The sequence below is a fragment of the Lethenteron reissneri genome, chromosome 34 (genome assembly GCF_015708825.2).
Source record: "Lethenteron reissneri isolate LAM-NWPU_2019-01 chromosome 34, ASM1570882v1, whole genome shotgun sequence".
In the NCBI taxonomy this organism is placed as follows: domain Eukaryota; kingdom Metazoa; phylum Chordata; class Hyperoartia; order Petromyzontiformes; family Petromyzontidae; genus Lethenteron; species Lethenteron reissneri.
Window position 1 is genome coordinate 9,142,196 of NC_083812.1, and position 19,163 is coordinate 9,161,358.

A 19,163-nucleotide genomic window follows, 5' to 3' on the forward strand; every position below is an offset into this window, starting at 1 on the left:
GCTTGACCCCGAGCCACATTCAGATGTCTTGTGAGGCCAGATTAGCATGGTTTGGTTCTGGCTTAGCATTTCCAGCATCTCCGATTAGCACAGTTGGCTACGTACAGTGTGAAAGAAGTTCAACATACATACATAGCAAAGAGCCAATGGAAAACCGCTCTGCTGTGAAGCCCTGTTGTATACATATATGTTGAACTTGTTTTTTCACACTATGTGTTGTCAACCTTGATAATCAGAGGTGCGAGGGAAACACAAACAACAGTTCTAAAGAAATGAATTTTCAATCTAGATTAAAGAACGGCTGAGATGAGCCGGTGTAAATGGATGGAGTCGTGACGGTCCTTTGAAAGTCTCTGTGCCACCAGCAGAGCCACGACAGGCTCTCAAAGTTCCGCACCGGTTCAGAATACCTCACCTGTTTATTGTGCAATATTCCTTGAGGACCCTGCACTCGTTCTCTGCAAAATTGATGTCATTGTCTTTGTTTTGCTATTGCTGTGCTCACACACCACGGATCCTCCTTGTAGAATAGCTTGGAAACTGAATAATCGGGATCATCATCCGTGCAACAAATCAAATAAACTTAAACTTAAAAGTGTGCATGATCCTTCGACCCTTGAGTCCAAATCCCTGGATTGCAAGGATGTGACACACCTTAGTGAAAATTATAATGTAAAATGTATTCAGTGGAAGCTGTTAAAAATCCTGCTTACTTAAAAAAAAATGCATGAAAAAAGTTATATTTTTGTTACACTGCTTTGCCAATTAAGCCATGAAATTAAGTGTTTTCACGTTAGGATTAGCAGAGTGGTGGCCACAGTAGAGATCGTTAAACACAATAATGTAGGTTTCTAACAAGGATTAGAATGCAAGTTCCAGTTGATGTAATGGCCTTCGTGATAATTACATAAGTGCTATGGCAATTGTCCTCATTCCTTAAAGTGTAATTCCTCAATCCTCAATTGTCCATCTTTTCACATCCACTACAGTAACTGGCTTTAAAGTATTGAGGTCATCTATTTAGGCCACCACAACCCACTAATGTTTTCTTTTGAGTTATTTCAAATTGCAATTGTGATCCAGGGCTGTATTCCGTAATTCAATCGCAATATGAAGCTGTTTGCAAGCATTGTACAACTCGTTAAAGGCAACTTTAATCTCGTGCTACATAAATGAGCATTGGTGACATGTTACGAATTGCATGTGCACACTAATATTGATCCATATCGGAATATCAGTTTCCTATACATGAAAAACATTTGAATGCATAAATCATGCAATTCCGAATTTTATATGCAATTGAATTCTCAATACTATCTGAAACGCACAAGTAAAGATTTTAAGTATAGTGGTTTTTAAAATAATATAAATTGTTATTCAAAGTAAAGTGGCACTGGTATAAAATTGTGCAAAATAAAACCGTCAATTGTAGCTCGAGGCACGCAATTGAATGGCTTTGTAATGGCCGTCATTGCAACTGCCATGTACCGGTGGCCTTTACCTGGTATAACATAAAATAATTGTTTACGTGTGCTTCACATGCAAGAATGAAAATATTGATGCTCATAACGTGACTTCTTGATACCAATGGCTGCTTTTTGGATGCATTGAAGCATTGTAATGCTCAGCATAATAGTTGTTTCCACTGTGCATTGAAACGTATACCCTAGATTTCCAAATATTGTATTTTATGTGCAATATGATGGATGAACATATGTATCTTTCATGCGACGGTGATAAAGTCCCTAAATACGTGCAAGAGCATATCTTGTGGCCATCTTTGTGAATGTATTACATGCCGAAAAGCAAGACATTTTGCTGTACTAAGGTTAAACAATTTGACTTAAAGCTTTCATAAACATTTTGCCAACACAAGCCATAGGTTCTGAGAGCTGCAGTGGCATCTTCATGACAAGCTACTTTGCCCTGTTACCACGATAGTATCGCACAATGTCACAAAATCCCCGGAGAAGTTGTCAACCCCCAGTAATAGTCACAAAGCATTTTTATGAAGGTACAGTGGCTTACTAATATTATTACTTGCCTCATTCATTGTTTTATGTGTTTATTTATTGACTTGCATGTTAGTATGTCACCAGACCATTATGGTCTTTGTTGGGATAAAATAAATATCATGTGCTTTGTGAGTGTTACTTTTTTTGCCAAATAGATAATGGATGAATTGGTTTGTTGTCAAGTATTTCTAGTTATATCAGACAATTTTACAATAATGGATTTTGACAGCAATGAAGAATGGCCTTCTCTTATAGAAGATTAAGTCAAATGTTTTAATATCCTTGTTAGAGAATCCAGGGCTTGTTGGTAAATTTATTAAACAATTGACTAACCCAGCTGGGAGGCTGTTCACCATAAAATTATATCTTATATGAGCAAATCTAACAATAATGTTGATTATGATTTGATTATGATGTAAGAATAGTATACTATAGTAATCTACAAACAATATAGTGTCTATTGTTCACACTATTTAATGTATAAATGCACCTGCCACATTATATATATTTCATATGAATACGATATGTTTTCTAGTCTACCAAAGAGTCTGCCTGCTTATCTGATGCTGCCAAGCACGTAATGGTCACAAAATATGTGATGCTTTTACTTGCTTCGTTTATTAATTTATATTTGCCTGCAACAAACATTAATAAGTGGCATTGTTGGCCAAGAACAACTCGTCAGATAAAGAGATTGTGGTCTAGTGGGAATTGGGTGTGCAGATGTCCCCACTACCAGTTGGCAAAATTACATCCTCCTCTTGATCCAGTCACCTCTCACTTCCACCACTGCAGTCCAGCCTCATCCCTATAGATGTGTTAGGGTTGGCTGTTGCTGCAATCGTTTTCACAGGAGAAAGAAACGTGCGTCATGGCCACTGATAATCCTGCCCTGGCTTGCATACAGACAGCAGATTGCATAATCGTAGTTTCATAATTGCCCTCTCACTTCCCCTCCACATCCTAAAATTAGGTCTACCTTTACAATTGCACACTCTTTCCTCTTGGCCCCAAGGGGATTTTTTGGATGGACCGCTAACTTGATGAATTTCCGGTAACAGGGTGTTGTTCATTTGGAGATGAGCAGGAGCTGAATATCATTATAATCTATAGACCCTTCAGCATTTTCGGTATGGTAAGTTTTAGACATTAACATTGCAAAGCATGTATTTTTTTATTTGCTGCTTCCATGGATGACTTAATAGAACAAGTAACTGACATTACTTGTTTGGAAATATGTTCATGCTTGTTCCTGCAAAGTCATTATTGAAATGACTTTGCGCACGTTTGACTGTGCGCATGTTTCACAAAGGTACAACATCACAATTTGCTGTTTACTGTAAACCAGACCCGCTGCGAACTAGCTGTAAACTCATTGAGCGCCACATATACACCACACTGCTCAAAACTCACACCTCTGATTAGCATGGTTGGCTACAACATACATACATACAGACACAAATAAATGTGCTTTTCAAAATGTTCCTAGAAATGTTAAAACTTGACAAACTGAGAGTCAACTCGAACTCTCGTCAACACAAGGCCACTGCAGGGGTGAACCAAATGCTGTCTGCCTCATTTCACAGCACTGTTTTCACAGTTCCCTTGTTAATATACACTTCTCTAGCCATACTAAATAAATAACACAAATTACCCATTATTGCCTTATTGTTGTGTTATTGCCATTCCCTGGCGTGTATTGCAAAGAGAGTGGAGTGTGCACTGGATTGGCATCGTTATTATGACCGTTTATTCCTCTTTTATATTCCCTGTGTGTGGCAGCTTCAGAGGCTGGAGATGAGGTCGCCTTGTATGCCGGTGTGGCTGTAGCCCTCGTGATATCTGTCGGGGTGGTGTTGGCTGCGTCCTTTGTTCTGTATCGACGACGTCGTCAAGAATATGGCTCTGACATCATCGACTCAGCCTCGGCCCTAACCGGCGGATTCCGTCCCGTCAATCAAAAAGCTGGCAGAAACGGTGAGCTTCTGTGATGGTTTATTTTTCTCAAGATCTATTTCTTGTATTCCGTTGCTTTTTATTATTTGCTTTCATTTATTTTGTCTGATTTAAAATGCTTAAACGCATTAATAGCTTTAGAAAATGTAAAAAGAAAATTGTAACCAATAGAAATCAACAAAGAGTATGTTAATTCGTTTCATTATAACATTTTGTAAATAATAAATGGATCTTTCTTGCCTCTTAATTAATGTAGAAATGTAGTTTTCTGCTTCCTGATTTAATTAGCTACACCACAAAGTTAACAAGGCTTCATCAAATGAAAGTAATGCTCTTAATTATTTCATATCAAACTTCAATGGGTGCTGAATAATAGCTCAAATTATTAATTGGTACAGCTGATTAATCTTTTGCCAATTCTTGTTGAGGCCACATTAAACCATTCTGGCCAAATAATTGCCTTGTAATTATTATAATTAAATATAATTATAATTATTGAATATTAAACAATTGCCTTGTAATTGCCTTGTAATTAAAGAATTGCCTTGTAATTATTTCACTGTACCAGCATTTTGCGATCTAATCTGTTGGAGGACTGAATGCACATTACAAGATAATGTTTTTGTTTACATTCTTCTAAGCAGATGATTCTCATTTACTGAGGACTGCCATTCAGCCTGACCTCACAGCCTCGGTTGGGACGTTTCCTCAGCCCGTTTATCCTGTGCACAATGCCACCCATAAAATACAAATGACTCAGTCTCCATTACTGGAGCCATTGCCTGGCCACAAGATAAAGGTATGCAGCTCCTCCGTGCTCGCCTCCACTGACAACGAAGGCGATGAAAGTGTTGGACCATCACCAAAAAGGTCAGGATTACAAAAATGCTCTGCCACGCTGACAGGATTTGGCACAATGCAATCGCCTAGAAGAACGCACCTTCACGTTGACTTATCCAGCTTGGAGACTCACCATTCCACGAAGAGTTCGCTGGAAACGCAGGCCCCTGAAGCTGACTCTGGAAGCCTTACCGATTTCAGTACAAGTACCTCTCCTAAAAGGACCTTGCGTCAAGGAGTAAGCTCCGAAGCACATTTGAACAGCTTGTCTCGCATGCATGGAGCAAGGCAACCCAACAAAATGATCCAACATCACACTTTGGATTTGGCACCAACAGAAACGTGTCTTGACAATAACGAGATGCACCAAGTTGGGTCGGACACGACTGTATTTGGGACATTCTGCTGTCTTGGTGGACGGCTGACCATCGCACACTCTGGTAAAGTACTTTTCTTTCATCATATTTTGTTTATAAATAATCAACTGCATGTAGCTGCGGATTTACATATAAAAGTTGTGTCCCTTTAATTGATGTAGTACGTTTCACGTGTTTCTGTTTGAGAAAGGAATAAAGCAATGCATTAATGTTTGCGAATAATTCATTGACCAAATGAGATGTATCTTGTTATAGTTTCTACCTTTTTATTATTGCATTTAATCATTTATAATACAAGGTAAAACATAGGTATTGAGCTGTTTTAAAGCATGGTCTAGTTTTCATATTCTATATTTTCTTGTATGGATCTGTCCTTCAAACTTATAAACTATGCTTGTCATTTATCCCGTGTATGTGTTCTTTTTCTCAGGAGTGAGTTTGTTAGTACCACCAGGGGCTATTCCACCAGGCCAGTTCTACCAGATGTACATCACCATCCACAGAGAAAAGGAGAAAAGGCAAGATGCCAATACTGACTTCTTTGTGCAGTATTTCAAGAGCAATCCACTTAGCGTTGCTTTTAGTATCACATGCCTGAGAGATGTTCGAATGTCGAAACTGCATGTTCATATATTTCTCTTCTAAAAATCTATACGTATATTTTTTGCTACTTAAAATAAAATATATTTACCAAATGTACATTTATATTTTTGACCTTCAGGAAAATTACAAGAAAAATATGCAAATGTAACTAATTAGAGAATAACAGAAATAGGTCATAGCTAAATAGTGGATGTTAGATTATATTTATTTTAATCACCTGGAAATAGCCTTTGAAAGCACAACTATTTAACCTTACAAAAAGCAAATACATTTATTATTTGTTTAAGTAAACAAAATGTACATATTTACAACTAAAACATGATTCTTTATCCTGCAATTAGTTGCAGTAACAATTGACATAACGAATCTCATAATTATATTTATTATAACTTATAAGTGACACAATGCAAATTATAATTCCTACGAATAAAATTACAATGTGTGGTTTTGTTAAACATCCAGATGAAGAAAAAAAACATTACCACATTGTTATATGGCAGTGAAATCAAATCCAAGAAGCCTTTGGTAAATAAAGGCATGCGGCTTGATCCTCACCACTGATGGCACGAGATGTCATGGTGAGATATGTTAGAAACTACAGTAACAGATAATCTTAAATATTGACCTAAAGCTTTCGTGACTGCAGGAATTCATATTCTTTGGGTCTTTTGGTAAAGTCATGTAGATAGGTTCAAAGAAAATAACAAAAAAACTACAGTTTAATAACAAAAAAACTACAGTTTTTTGTTATTTTATTTGAACCTATCTAAAATAACAAAAAAACTGTAGTTTAAATAACAAAAAACTGTAAGCAGATAATGTTGGCAAGTTGTCTACACAGCTGTAGCCTTTATCGAATTTAAACTGCCCACAACTGGAGCCACTGGTTCCTCATCACAATGTCTTGGCGAAATTCACAAAATATGATAATTGGTTCTTTACCCTTCTATCTGGCAACAAAACTGACACCTTTTTTTTGCAAGGAGTCATGTTTGCATAGACCGCAATACCTGCAGTCATAAATACAAACAAAAGACATAACTCTGATAATGTGCACTGTCCTTGAAGTTGATTGGTCCACACCCGAGACAGGAAAGCTGTCTCAGTGCACATTATCAGAGTTATGTCTTTTGTTTGTATTTATGACTGCAGGTATTGCGGTCTATGCAAACATGACTCCTTGCAAAAAAAAGGTGTCAGTTTTGTTGCCAGATAGAAGGGTAAAGAACCAATTATCATATTTTTACTGGCAAATGAGGTCCCCATAGTGAAATTCACAAAATTACGATTACGTGGCATGCCAAAGCACATATTGTTCACATTCAATAAAAATAATAGCATCGACCATACCTAAGACTAGTCAGTACCTGTAAATATTTTACTTGCTTTAAGAAAAAATCTTCTTCACTACCACACCCAGTTTCGTTTGATAACTACTCACCAAAACTGATGTGCCGTTTGTCTCAGGATATTTCGAATATGATTTCTTTTCATTGTTTCACAGAACACTTTTGGGTATATATATATATATTTTTTTATCCAGGAAATGTATATTATGTATTTGATAAGATGGGCTCTCTGAAGCTGCATCTTGAAGAGAGGCCCTTCCTCCAGCAGTACACCATCAGTGCATTGTCGGACTGCACCTTTTTTATTTGATGACAGGAAATATCAATATGGGATCATAAGCTCCACGTGGTAAGATTTGAAGCAATTGATGAAAAAATAAAACACTTAGCAGTGTGTCGTTATATCAGTCAACAGGGAGTGTTTGTGTGTATGTGTTCACAGGCCAGTGCTTGAGAACAGCCAGACCCTGCTGAGCCCCGTGGTATCATGCGGGGCCCCCAGCGTCCCCCTCCTCTCCCCCGTCATCCTCTCCCTCCGCCACTGCGCAGAGCTCAGCCCGGAGGACTGGGCCCTCAGCCTCAAGCGGCAGCTCGCCTCGGGCCCCTGGGAGGTGACAGCTCACAGCCCCATGCTGATATTACGCATGCAAATTATACACGCGTCAGTGCACATTACTACGGGTTTTTTTTGAGTCGCACAGAGAAACGTCGCTATTGGTTGATTCACGGCTGTAGCTAGGCTACCAGGGCACTGAGGTCTTGCAGATAGTGGTGTTGGTACAGTAGGGTCAGTCTTTGTGCAGGAGTAATAGGTTTGTTTTGTACATCTCAGATTACTAACTTGGGTTCTCTGTGAAAATGGCATGGTTGTAATTGCAGCCATGTGTTGTATGTATTTTGTTTAGTTATAAATGATGCCTGTCATGGTGACATATTCAATGGTGTTTGTTCACTGTGGCTACAATAATTTAGATAAACCCCTTGGACATGTTTCGGCCTCAATAATGAAGGCAGAATCGTTGAAAGTAAGGTTAAAAAATAAAGTCTAATAATTTTCTACTTGAGATTTTTTTTTTACAAGTGGCTAAGCAACGTTTGTAAATATTTTTTTATATATTGATAGCATTTCGATCTCAGCACGTTTTCTTCCAGCTTGCAAACACTTTATTTCTCAATGCATGCGAATTATTCTTAAAATGCCCAGCTGGTAACAATGCTTATGAAAAATGCAATTCATCTTCACCAGATAAACCCAATAAAGTAGAGGCATTATTTGCCTTTCTTAATTCTCCCCTCCTGGATTGATTTTTAAATAGTTTTTTTTTAATTGTAATTCCAACATGAGCCCGGTACAGAGCATAAACTCTAACAAAGCGAGGGGGCACAGAAACTCGCATGGACAAGAGTCCTAAACTCAATTACCCTTGGGTTTAGGGGAGGACAAAAATCGGGTCCTCGCTGCCCACCCAGGTGGAGACCTTGAGCGGGGTAGCATGGATTTTTATATGGGGAAGGGAAGATGAGGGAAGAACAGAAGTAAGGGGATATAAGGGATGGGAAGAGAATGAGGAGGGCACCGTTTGGATAACGTGCTAGATGACCGTGCACGGGCATTGCAGGAGGTGCTGAGGCTGGGCGAGGAGCCTGCACGGCCGCCGTGCTGCCACTGGCAGCTGGAGGAGCGGGTGTGCCACGTGCTCACAGAGACACCGGGCACGTACGCCGTGCTGGGGGAGGCACTCGGCCCGGCGGCCGTCAAGCGGCTGAGGCTGGCGGCGTTCGCGCCCAGCGTGTGCCCCTCCCTGGAGTACAGCCTGCGCCTCTACTGCCTCAACGACGACACCGAGTCCCTCACGGTGAGAGCCGCTCCCTTCCGAGGATTACGCCCACCACCAGCACTGCTGCTCATCTTGTCTGTGAATTATCGTTGCCATCTCCTTGAGATGCATAAAGGAAGAATGTCTCACAATATCGCAGGGAGAACGACGTGTGAATGCATTGTTTTAAGGGGTATATTTGTACGTAACTGAAAAACTAAGTTTGTTTTATATCCTGGTAAGACTAATATCTTGGGAATATTCCCCATGTCAGCTACCTCAAAAAGAGGACAACCTGGGAAAACCAGGATATGTTGCAATCATACTGTGGGCCTGTGAACCAATTGATTTAGCTAAGATAAATGATGGATGGAATAGATCTCTGACTGTAATTTGAAGTCACGGCCTTCCAATTGCGAGTCACACCTTCTAACCACACGTGCCACACCTGCCTCCCGGCTGCATACTGTGTTAATTATACTCTGGTTATTGCTGCGTGGGGGCAGGCTACTATGTTCTCCACTCATCTTATAACACAGTTTTAGCAGGATGGTTTCGTGACAACAATTCAAATGGTAATGTCACACCTGTGAATTGTAATTTAAAGCCCAGTGAACACAAACACAGCGTTTAATTGTTACATTAACTTTAAATATAAAAGTGGCCTCTATGTCAATACAAAATCTTTACCTTTGTGAGATATAATTCCAATAACAAATGCTCTTTTTGATGTTATGATAAATGATTGCATGATTAACTTTGTATAGGTCATGATGTTAAGTTGCTCCAAAAATAGGATTGTTTTCAAGGCAATATTGCATATAATTGTATTTTGGCATTCACATTTACTACCTTTTCAAACTTATAGAATTTAAAGTGTTTTCTGTGATTAGGATTTTTGGAGTATTTTCTATTATTGCAGAGTGAAAAGATATCTTTAAAAAAGCATTATTATTGGTATTTAAACATACAAAAATCACACCATAAAATGCGGTGTATACACGGGGGTTACATCAACATATAAATGTGGGACAGTGTTTTAGGATTTTTGACGTAATCAAGTTTATAAGCATCATTGCAAATTACATTATGTTCATTGCTGACATTTGTATGTTGATTCCCCCGTGGAGTAGCCCATTTGGGTATTTTAGAGTCACGTAAAAGTGTTTTACTTGCTGCCCTTATAGTATCTTATTAAGGATAATAAATGAAGTTTGCAAAGATTGGCATGCGACATGACCACCCAAATCACTAGTTAATGTTTTGCAGCATGCTCATTTATTTACTCTAAAAATGTAGCTATTACAGAAAGAGATTTGTTTGCAAAACCACTGTTTAACTTTTGTGCATTTTACTAATTGCTCCTAAATGGGATATGAACTAAATACAACGTGAATAGGTTTCCCCTATTATCTGGCAACAAAACAGGTGTTAAAATGTTAAAACACCAAACTGAAACCTTTTACAAGGAATCATGTCTGCATTAACCACAATACTTGTGGTCAGAATGCAAACAAAAACATACTCTGATAATATATGCATTGTCTTTGAAACTGATTGGTCCACACCAGAGACAGCTTTATTTTGAGCCTAGTCTCAAACAGTGTTAGACCAGAGGACGCCAAAAGGCGTACGGCACAAAGACAATGATCAGAGTAATAAGAGCTCGGGGTGAGCATCTACATCATGGGACCTCCTTTGCCAGTACCAATATCTGAGAATAGGTTTTTCCTTTTTTTCTGGCAACAAAACAGGTGTTAAGATGTTAAAACACCAAACTAAAACCTTTTACAAGGAATCATGTCTGCATTAACCGCAATACTTGTGGTCAGAATGCAAACAAAAACATACTCTGATAAGAAACCTGTCTCTGGTGTGGACCAATCAGTTTCAAAGACAATGCATATATTATCAGAGTATGTTTTTTGTTTGCATTCTGACCTCAAGTATAGTGGTTAATGCGGACATGATTCCTTGTAAAAGGTTTCAGTTTGGTGTTTTAACATCTTAACACCTATTTAGTGATTTGACATTGTGAATGTTTTAATTTACGTAGATTGTCTTGTCTTCGTAAAATGAAATTGGCAACTGAAAACATTCGAAATTGATTGTATAATTTGGTTCCTTACATGAATTGGTAGATATTTACTTTCTATACGCTTGATAATGTGTTGAACTATTATGTTTCTGTCGTGTTTTGTTAGAATTTATATGTTTTGCAGTGGCATGCGCTTTATCCAATTATAGAGCTTAAATTAAATTCAATGCATCGTTTGCTACCTGGCCCATCCACACTACTTGGCTGCACTTTACATAATTTGAAATGATTGCCTCCAGCAATGATAATGACTAATATCATGAATATGAGAGAACTGTATGCCAACCTGGTATTTATGGTACGTGCATATGCATATATATGCAACATTTATTTTCAAAAAATATATTCACTGCTTGATGTAGGCCTACTCATGCTGTGTTGGTCATGAGGGTTGGTTGACCATACTTTATCATGCTAATCAGTGCAGTTTGGTGAGAGGGCAACCCATGACCAGTTCAATATAATGCGTCATGCATAGGCATGCTTACATCTGCATGCATTAAGATATGCATTCGCACATGTGTGTATGTGTGCTTTTATTTGTGTCTGTGCATGTATGTGCACTATTGAAAATGCATGCATGCATGTGTGCCCGTGTGTGGGAGTGGTAGTATTTTGGCTCACGCACTACGATACAATACAACACTTGCGTCCTGAGTTTGATTCCCGCTCATGGCCAACATTGGTGACGAACATCCAAACCAGTCCTGGCCTTCTCCTAGGTCAACTCAGCCTTAAACAAGTACCTGGTGCAGTGTGTAAACACCAGCACTGGGGAGACAAAGGCGGGTAGGCATGATTTCAAGCAAGAACAGCAACAGCCGCCATTCTCCACGAAGTGGCGCTGACGTCATGGCGCTTGTGCCAGGCTACGTGTCCTTAGATCTGGTTGCTAGCGACACCACACTTTCGTATACCATGCCAGCCTATATATACGGGTGAAGAGCACTGGCCCCAATTGTCTGTTGAGGCTGTACAGGAGATAGTTGTATTTGGATTCATATGTGTGCACTCTTGCACGTGGGTGAACGCGTGTGTGTGGATGCGTACGGGACATGCAGGAGGTAGTGGAGCTGGAGAAGCAGCTGGGAGGCCGTCTGCTGGAGGAACCCACGACTCTGCACTTCAAAGCCAACGCAGGCAACCTGAGGCTCTCGATCCACGCCATCCCAGACGTCCTCTGGACTAACAAGCTGCTCAACACGTTCCAGGTTTTGAATGCACCTATTAGTGTTTGTTTTGTTTTCCATTTGCGCCGTCCCGCATGATGACAGAGCACATTGTGTTTGATTAGAGGCGTGTTTGATGATTCACTGCATTCGATCATGGACCATTGCCACGCGTGTAATATGAAACTCACGAGGAAATGAATTTCAAATGAACAAAAAAATACGCGTATTCCTAACTTGATTTAACATTGAAAAATGTTTCTGCGTTGTCACTGCAAGATTGCAGTAAGATGCACACGGTTGTGTCAATTTACATGAACATGTTAAAATATAATTTGAGCAGTGAAATATATTCGTGGTTATGAAGATAACAGAAACTTAATGGATTTGCCATGCATTTAGGATTCCTGTTATAAATGTACAAATGTAAAACAACTTTAGAATTTATTTTTGTTGCACTGCTCAAAAATTAGTTGTACATAAGCAAGACTAATGTGTTCAACTTTTGAACACCCACAACACACCCACTTTATGCTTTACTGATGCCTTTCAAATCATTTTGGACAAGTCTGTGTAAATCATTGACATTGTTCGTGTAACTGGGAGATTGAAAACGGTAAAAGTGCACACTTAGTCCATTGTCCCAGATATTTGAAAAGCTGGAGATGCACACAATCTCATTATTAAGTAACATATCTAACGGTTAAACTCCACTCAATGCATTTTGTATGTATATATACATATGTAATAATCCTTCTGAGATGGCTTCGGAATCGGTCCTTTTCATTTCCACTTCCACAATACACTTTACTCACACACTCTCCGTTGCTGGCAGACAACAGAGAGCGGGCAGACTTCACACCAAGTTCCCACCGGGGACGTGGCACCCAGAGCCCCCGTACGCGCGTGGCTCTGCTCGTTCCCCAGTCTGCTCTCGATCGTTCTCTCTCTCTCTCTCTTAATCCCTTCGTCACGTGGTACCCCCCAGCCAATCCTCCGTAGACAGCATTCACCGTTCTCGATGGTTCCCTGTCAATCCCGGGACCACGCCTCTGATCCGGCTCCCCATTAGCTGGGGCCCCGAATGGCCAGGCCACTCCCCCCTGCTAACATGCCGTGATCACGCAGAGGCCATGTTCCCTGTCTCAACCCTTATTGGCTACAAAGCAGGACCGGCAAGCCAATCCCCACGTGAACCCTCTATGGCTGTTATTACACATATATAGAGAGAGCTAATTCTATTGGTAATCCCTTTCACCAGCAGCGGCATGAGCAAGGAATTGCAGGGCTGCACCTTTACATTTAGCTTTTTGTGAAGTCGATAATGTCCCGGTCATGAGACAGGGGAATTTTGAACGCTGGCTCACGGCGCTTTGACCCTTTGTTTGTTGCACCGCCGCCGTGCAGGAGATCCCCTTCTGGCACGTGTGGCCGGGCTGCCAGCGGCTGCTGCACTGCACCTTCACCCTGGAGAGGGCCGGCCTGAGCAGCACCGAGTTCTCCTGCAAGCTCTGTGTGCAGCAGCTGGAGGGCGAGGGCCAGGTGCTGCAGCTGCGCTCCACCCTGCTCAACGTGAGTCCATCCCCCTCATCTCCAGGGACCTCGCCTTCTCCGCACACCGCATCTGAACACGAGTGCCAATGTGAGGGTCTCGTCTACCTAGCGTCAGTGCAGCTTTGGCTCTCTTTTTGTTTGCATTATCTTTGTGGGAGTGGGGGGGGGGCGGCAACGCATTAATGGCATCATGTATTGATATCAAGATAGCCATTCGCGATTCTCATAGAGAACAGCCCACACGAGGTGATATCACAAAACTGCTTGGGAGAGTTCGTGAAGTTGCCTCTTACCCACACTTTCCCAATGTTTTAAACATTTAATTGGTTGGGATGTTCATTGCATGGCAGTCAAAAATTATTGATTCTCAGAGCTGTAAACTATATTTTTTGTGGGGCCATTGGTGATTCACTTAGACCACTCATTATTATCATGGGTGCCTGTTCAGATCGAATCCGGAATCTCAGCAGTGCTGTTCAGTGTGTTAACTACTGAGCCACTGAGCTACCTTGTATATTCATGTTTAAAATTTTTCATAATGTAAACCAGTGGTTGTGTAGTGAGGCACTCAGAGACACTAATAGTAGGAGGCACTCTATTTATTATAGCCTTCACTGGCACAGGGAATAACTACACTCTGGTCAGAACAGTTAACAAGCTGCCTGACCAACGACGCCGAGGAGGTTAAGACGGTGAAGAAGACTCCTGTAGCACGACGAGTTCCACTCCAAACAACAGCCGCAAACCTTGCTTGGGGTCCCCCTTTCATCCACCCAGCGTGGCCTCGCACTGCCCTCGGCCACGCCCCCCTTCCAGGACCTACCTGAAGGTTCTCGGCTCACCCCACATGCCCCCTCTGTCACCTTTGTCCCACTTCCCTCTCTCCGGCTTATCACATGACCCGCTGGCAGACACGGCTGCTACAACAGCAGATCCCCTTCTGCCAGCAACCAGCGCTACGCGCCATAGTGACCCATTCCATGTCGTGTCACTGCATGGAATGGGTCACTATGATGTCACTACATCACCCCCCCCTGTGAAAAAAACCAGCCGTCCCGGTTGACCTCCATACCCCGCATAGTAGGACAACAACACAACAATAATTATCCCGCCCGCGAATCGAATTAACAAGAACAATAAATAACCGGAAGAGACAACAATCGTGAACACACGGCAATAAACCCGGCCCCCAGGGACACGACAACCCCCAACGACCGTCAGCATGCCACAGCCCGTGAACAAGGGAAGGACCTCAGGTCAACTGACAGCCACAGCCCAGCTCGCATCTGCAACTACCCACCAGACGGCGTTGGAATGAATAGAATAACGGGAAGGAACGGGTTATTTTAACCGGACAGTTTTGGAATGGGTCCTCGTCGCCGGGCCCCCAGGTGGGACAAGAATGGGTTTCCTGAGAACCTCGGGGACGACTTGTAAATGGCCTAATGGGTGCGGCCCCTCCCGGGAAGAAGATGAAGGAGAAGTTGAGGCGTTTTGTCCCTCCTGGCTCGCCTGCGGATGGCGCCGCCGATGGTACCGTGGTTATCAGATGCTGGGATCCTGTGGGCAGAAAAAAACAGAATCCCGCTGAGGCGTACCCTCCGTAATTGTACACCCGGGCTCGTCTGACACATCAGACACCTGGCCGTCAGGTAGTGGAGATGAAGCGACATTACAAGGTGGAAAATAGGGTTTCAGCCGTGACGGGTGCACAAACCAGCACCTGCGACCAACCTGGATAAGTACGTACTGTGGCCTCCTGACCTCAATCACCTCAACCGGGCCCTGCCATGGCCGGTGCAATTTAGGGTACGTGCCCAAGGGTCACCTGGGGGCAATGCAGTCAGGCCTTGTCCCCAGGGTTCCATGGGTTTCCGGATATGCGGAGTCCCACAAGCTTCTTATTGGCGGCTTGCCGTTTGGCTGAATTACCCCGAGACGCCTCCCGTGCTTCCACCAGTCGATTGAGGGTCAGGAGCATGGGCGTGGGCACAACGGCCCTCTTTTTGCCCGGATCCATGTTTAACTGAGCCTCCATGGGGGGATCGTATTCCCTCCCGTACATGAGGAAAAAGGGGGAGAACCCAGTTGAGGCGTGAGGGGCTATTCTGTACACGGCGAGAACACTCGGAACGTGCAAATCCCAATCGGACTGCGCCTCGTTGACCTGTTGGCACAGCATGGGCGTGAGAGTCCTATGCAAGCGCTTTACCATCCCGTCAGTCTGGGGATGGTAGGGCGACGTCCAGATCTTTTTAGTGCTCAGGGAGTTGCACACCACCTTAAATAATTTTAAAGAAAGTTTCGACCTTGGTCTGTAAGGAGACATTCCGGGGCTCACTTATCTAAAGCATAGCCGTGCAAGAATGCGTCTGTTATGGACGCGGCCGACTGATCCGGCAAAGGCCATGCCACTGGCCACTGGGACAGGTACTCCACCCCTACGAGCAAATATTTGTTTCCCCTCGGGGTGGCGGGAAATGGCCCGAGGATGTTGAGAGCAACGAGCTCGTTAAGACGGGACACCTCGATGGAGCGCACTCAACACAACCCTTAAGCATGTTGTGGACATCCTCTGACATTCCGGCCCAAAAGAAATCGCGCTTCAGGGTTGATAAGGTTTTCCTCACCCCAAGGTGCATCAACCTCTCATGGACAGCCCGTATCACTCTGCCCCGCAGAGCAGTTGCCACAACGATGCAGTAACGCTGCACCTCCACATCCCACCTCATCAGAAACCCATCACGGAGGATCACGAAGGACATACCCGCTGGTCCCTGTCTACCACCCTTCGCTCCAACGCGACACCACAATTTTAGCAGGGAGGCATCCTCCACTTGGAGGCGTCCCCATTCCGCATGCATGAGACCAATCGTGTTATCGCGAAATCGGCTGATGCGGGTGGTAAAACGTCAACTGATGCCACGACGGTGCCCGGCAATCCTGCAACCGCAGATTTACAATGGCCGGCACCTAACAAACATGCACATTGGCCCTTTGGCAGAAATCACGACAGCGCGTCCGCATAAGTGGCGTGTACCTTTCCTGTAGGTGACCGTGAATAAATAATCCTGTAAAATTTCCAACCAGCGGGAGAGCTTGCCGGATGGCCGGTCAACCCGCAGCGCATATTGAAGAGCCACATGATCTGTGCGTACAACAAACTGCCTACAGTAAAGGTACGGACGGTACTGTTGTACAAAATTTACAATGGTCAATAATTCGTGGCGCATCACACCATAACGCTGCTCTGTGGGGGACAGTACAAGGCTCCCGTAAAAAACGACCCTCTCTACCCCGTTTACCACCAATAATAGTACAGCGCCGATTCCGGTGTCACTGGCGTCTGTATCCAGCACAAATGGTAAAGAAAAATCGGTGTATCCAAGGGGAGGCACATTAACGAGGCCGTCGCGCAGCGCGACAAACGCGGCCTCCTCCCCCCACCGAAATTCTTGACTTTTCGCAGTTAGAGCGTGGAGGAGTTTTGCGATGATGCAAACTTGGGCACAAAGCGGCAGTAATACGATGCGAACCCGACAAAACTGCGAACTTCACCCATCGACATGGGGATTGGCCATGTGCGCACGCACACAGTTTTGTCGGGGTCTCTGGCTATCCTGGACTCGCCGATGATGTCATCCAAGTAGCGAACCGATGTCTGCAGAAGATGACACACACACTTGTGTTAATTTGAGGTGCGGGGCAAGGACAACAAACTTCATACAAAAAGCAGTTCAAAAGAAATGAGTTTTCAATCTAGATTTCAAATGCTTAGCTCCAGTCACTTTCTAATATCAGAAGGAAGAGCATTCCAGAGGGGCACAGAATCACATCTGAAAGCGTGTGATGTAGTGACTGACTTTGGTTGATGCTTAGCCAAAAGCCACTTCGAGGGTGATGGCTCATGCTCCTTGGATAGACTTGTCCCCACTACATGAATGTGGAATGTCCACCACTGCCTCCTACTCAGTTTTGCTGTCATCTTAAACGTATGCCATTTGCATGGCATCTGTACACATGTCTTTTGTATACATGCATGACACATTTCATTTCGCATGAACTCAATGTATACTTTTATGAGTTGAAGTTGTCCATTGCCTAGTTCCAAGTGCCTTTACCTAGGCAGATGGTGATCCTATGTTTTTTGTTCCATCTGGTCTAGAAGCAACAGCAGTTGTAATCAAGCATGAACAAGCAAGTCAGCTTACAATGTGGACCTCCACTCTCAGAGATTACATAGATAGGTAGTCCAGTGTTGTTCATCTTGACATGTTTAATCTGTTGACGAATTAATATTTTTTTGGGCAAAAACAGGCCAATATCTCCAAGAACAAGAATGATGCAAATTGCCACCCGAATGCATTTAACATGGTTTGTGAACATATGCATCTGGCGCTAAGACTGCGAAACAGGATTCTAGGATCACAGTGTTAATTCGCTTGGTCTCTAGAACATTGATCAAAGGGGAATGTCAACGGTGCATAATGCCGACGTCATTGCACTGTGGCAGATAGAGTCCCCATGTCAAGCGGATGTTGACCTGCATTTTAATGCTGAACGATGCTGCCCACCTTCTACCGCACTACACATTGTCCTGCGGAGGGAGCTGGTAGGAACGTCGGGTTGCTCGGTCAATGGCCAGGGTCAACGGCGGCGTGGTGTATTCCGCAAATCTGCCCGACTGTGAGGGCGGACACAAGCCGGCGTGAGTAGGTTAAACGCTGAGTTGTATAAAGGCACCACGGGGTGACCAGCCCCTCCCCACCCAGCCCCACCCCTCCCACCCCCCAGCGAACCCCTCCCCACCCTCCCCACCCAGCCCCTCCCCACCCTCCCCTCCCCACCCAGCCCCACCCTCCCCACCCAGCCCCTCCCTCCCCACCCAGCCCCTCCCCACCCTCCCGTCCCCATCCAACCCCTCCCTCCCCACCCAGCCCCTCCCCACCCTCCCGTCCCCATCCAGCCCCTCCCTCCCCACCCAGCCCCTCCCCACCCACCCCCACCCAGCCCCAACCTTCCCACCCAGCCCCTCCCCACCGTCCCCTCTCCACCCAGCCCCACCCCTCCCATTTTTGGATGCACGACGGATGGACACAATAATCCCCTGTGGGCTGGTGCAACCAGGAGGTTCCTCCCAGTAAAATCTGTCAATTGACATACGACAGTATTGCCCAGCTTAATGATCGGTTGATAGGTTAAGTTATTATTTAGGCAAAGTCGTGTAATGTCAACAGCTATTAATTGACATGTGTAAATAATATCCAGAATAATAAACATCTAAATAAATACAATTTCCACTTCATTTGAACGTGAACATGCACAGCTGTGAGAGTATCGTCAATAGTTTGATGTAATGGGTTCATGAATTGTGTCTGCGAAGAC

The 19,163-nt window shown here is 43.5% G+C and overlaps 1 protein-coding gene across 1 annotated transcript in view; it reads left to right on the forward strand.

Annotated features, from left to right (window-relative positions):
• The window catches only part of LOC133350654 (netrin receptor UNC5C-like), a 101,657-nt gene that overhangs the window by 75,613 nt on the left and 6,881 nt on the right, over positions 1-19,163 (forward strand). The window contains exons 8-14 of the mRNA XM_061565253.1: positions 3,798-3,992; positions 4,616-5,251; positions 5,619-5,706; positions 7,583-7,751; positions 8,760-8,996; positions 12,117-12,266; positions 13,632-13,796. Coding sequence (XP_061421237.1) covers positions 3,798-3,992; positions 4,616-5,251; positions 5,619-5,706; positions 7,583-7,751; positions 8,760-8,996; positions 12,117-12,266; positions 13,632-13,796 — 1,640 coding nt within the window. The remainder of the gene's footprint in view (positions 1-3,797; positions 3,993-4,615; positions 5,252-5,618; positions 5,707-7,582; positions 7,752-8,759; positions 8,997-12,116; positions 12,267-13,631; positions 13,797-19,163) is intronic.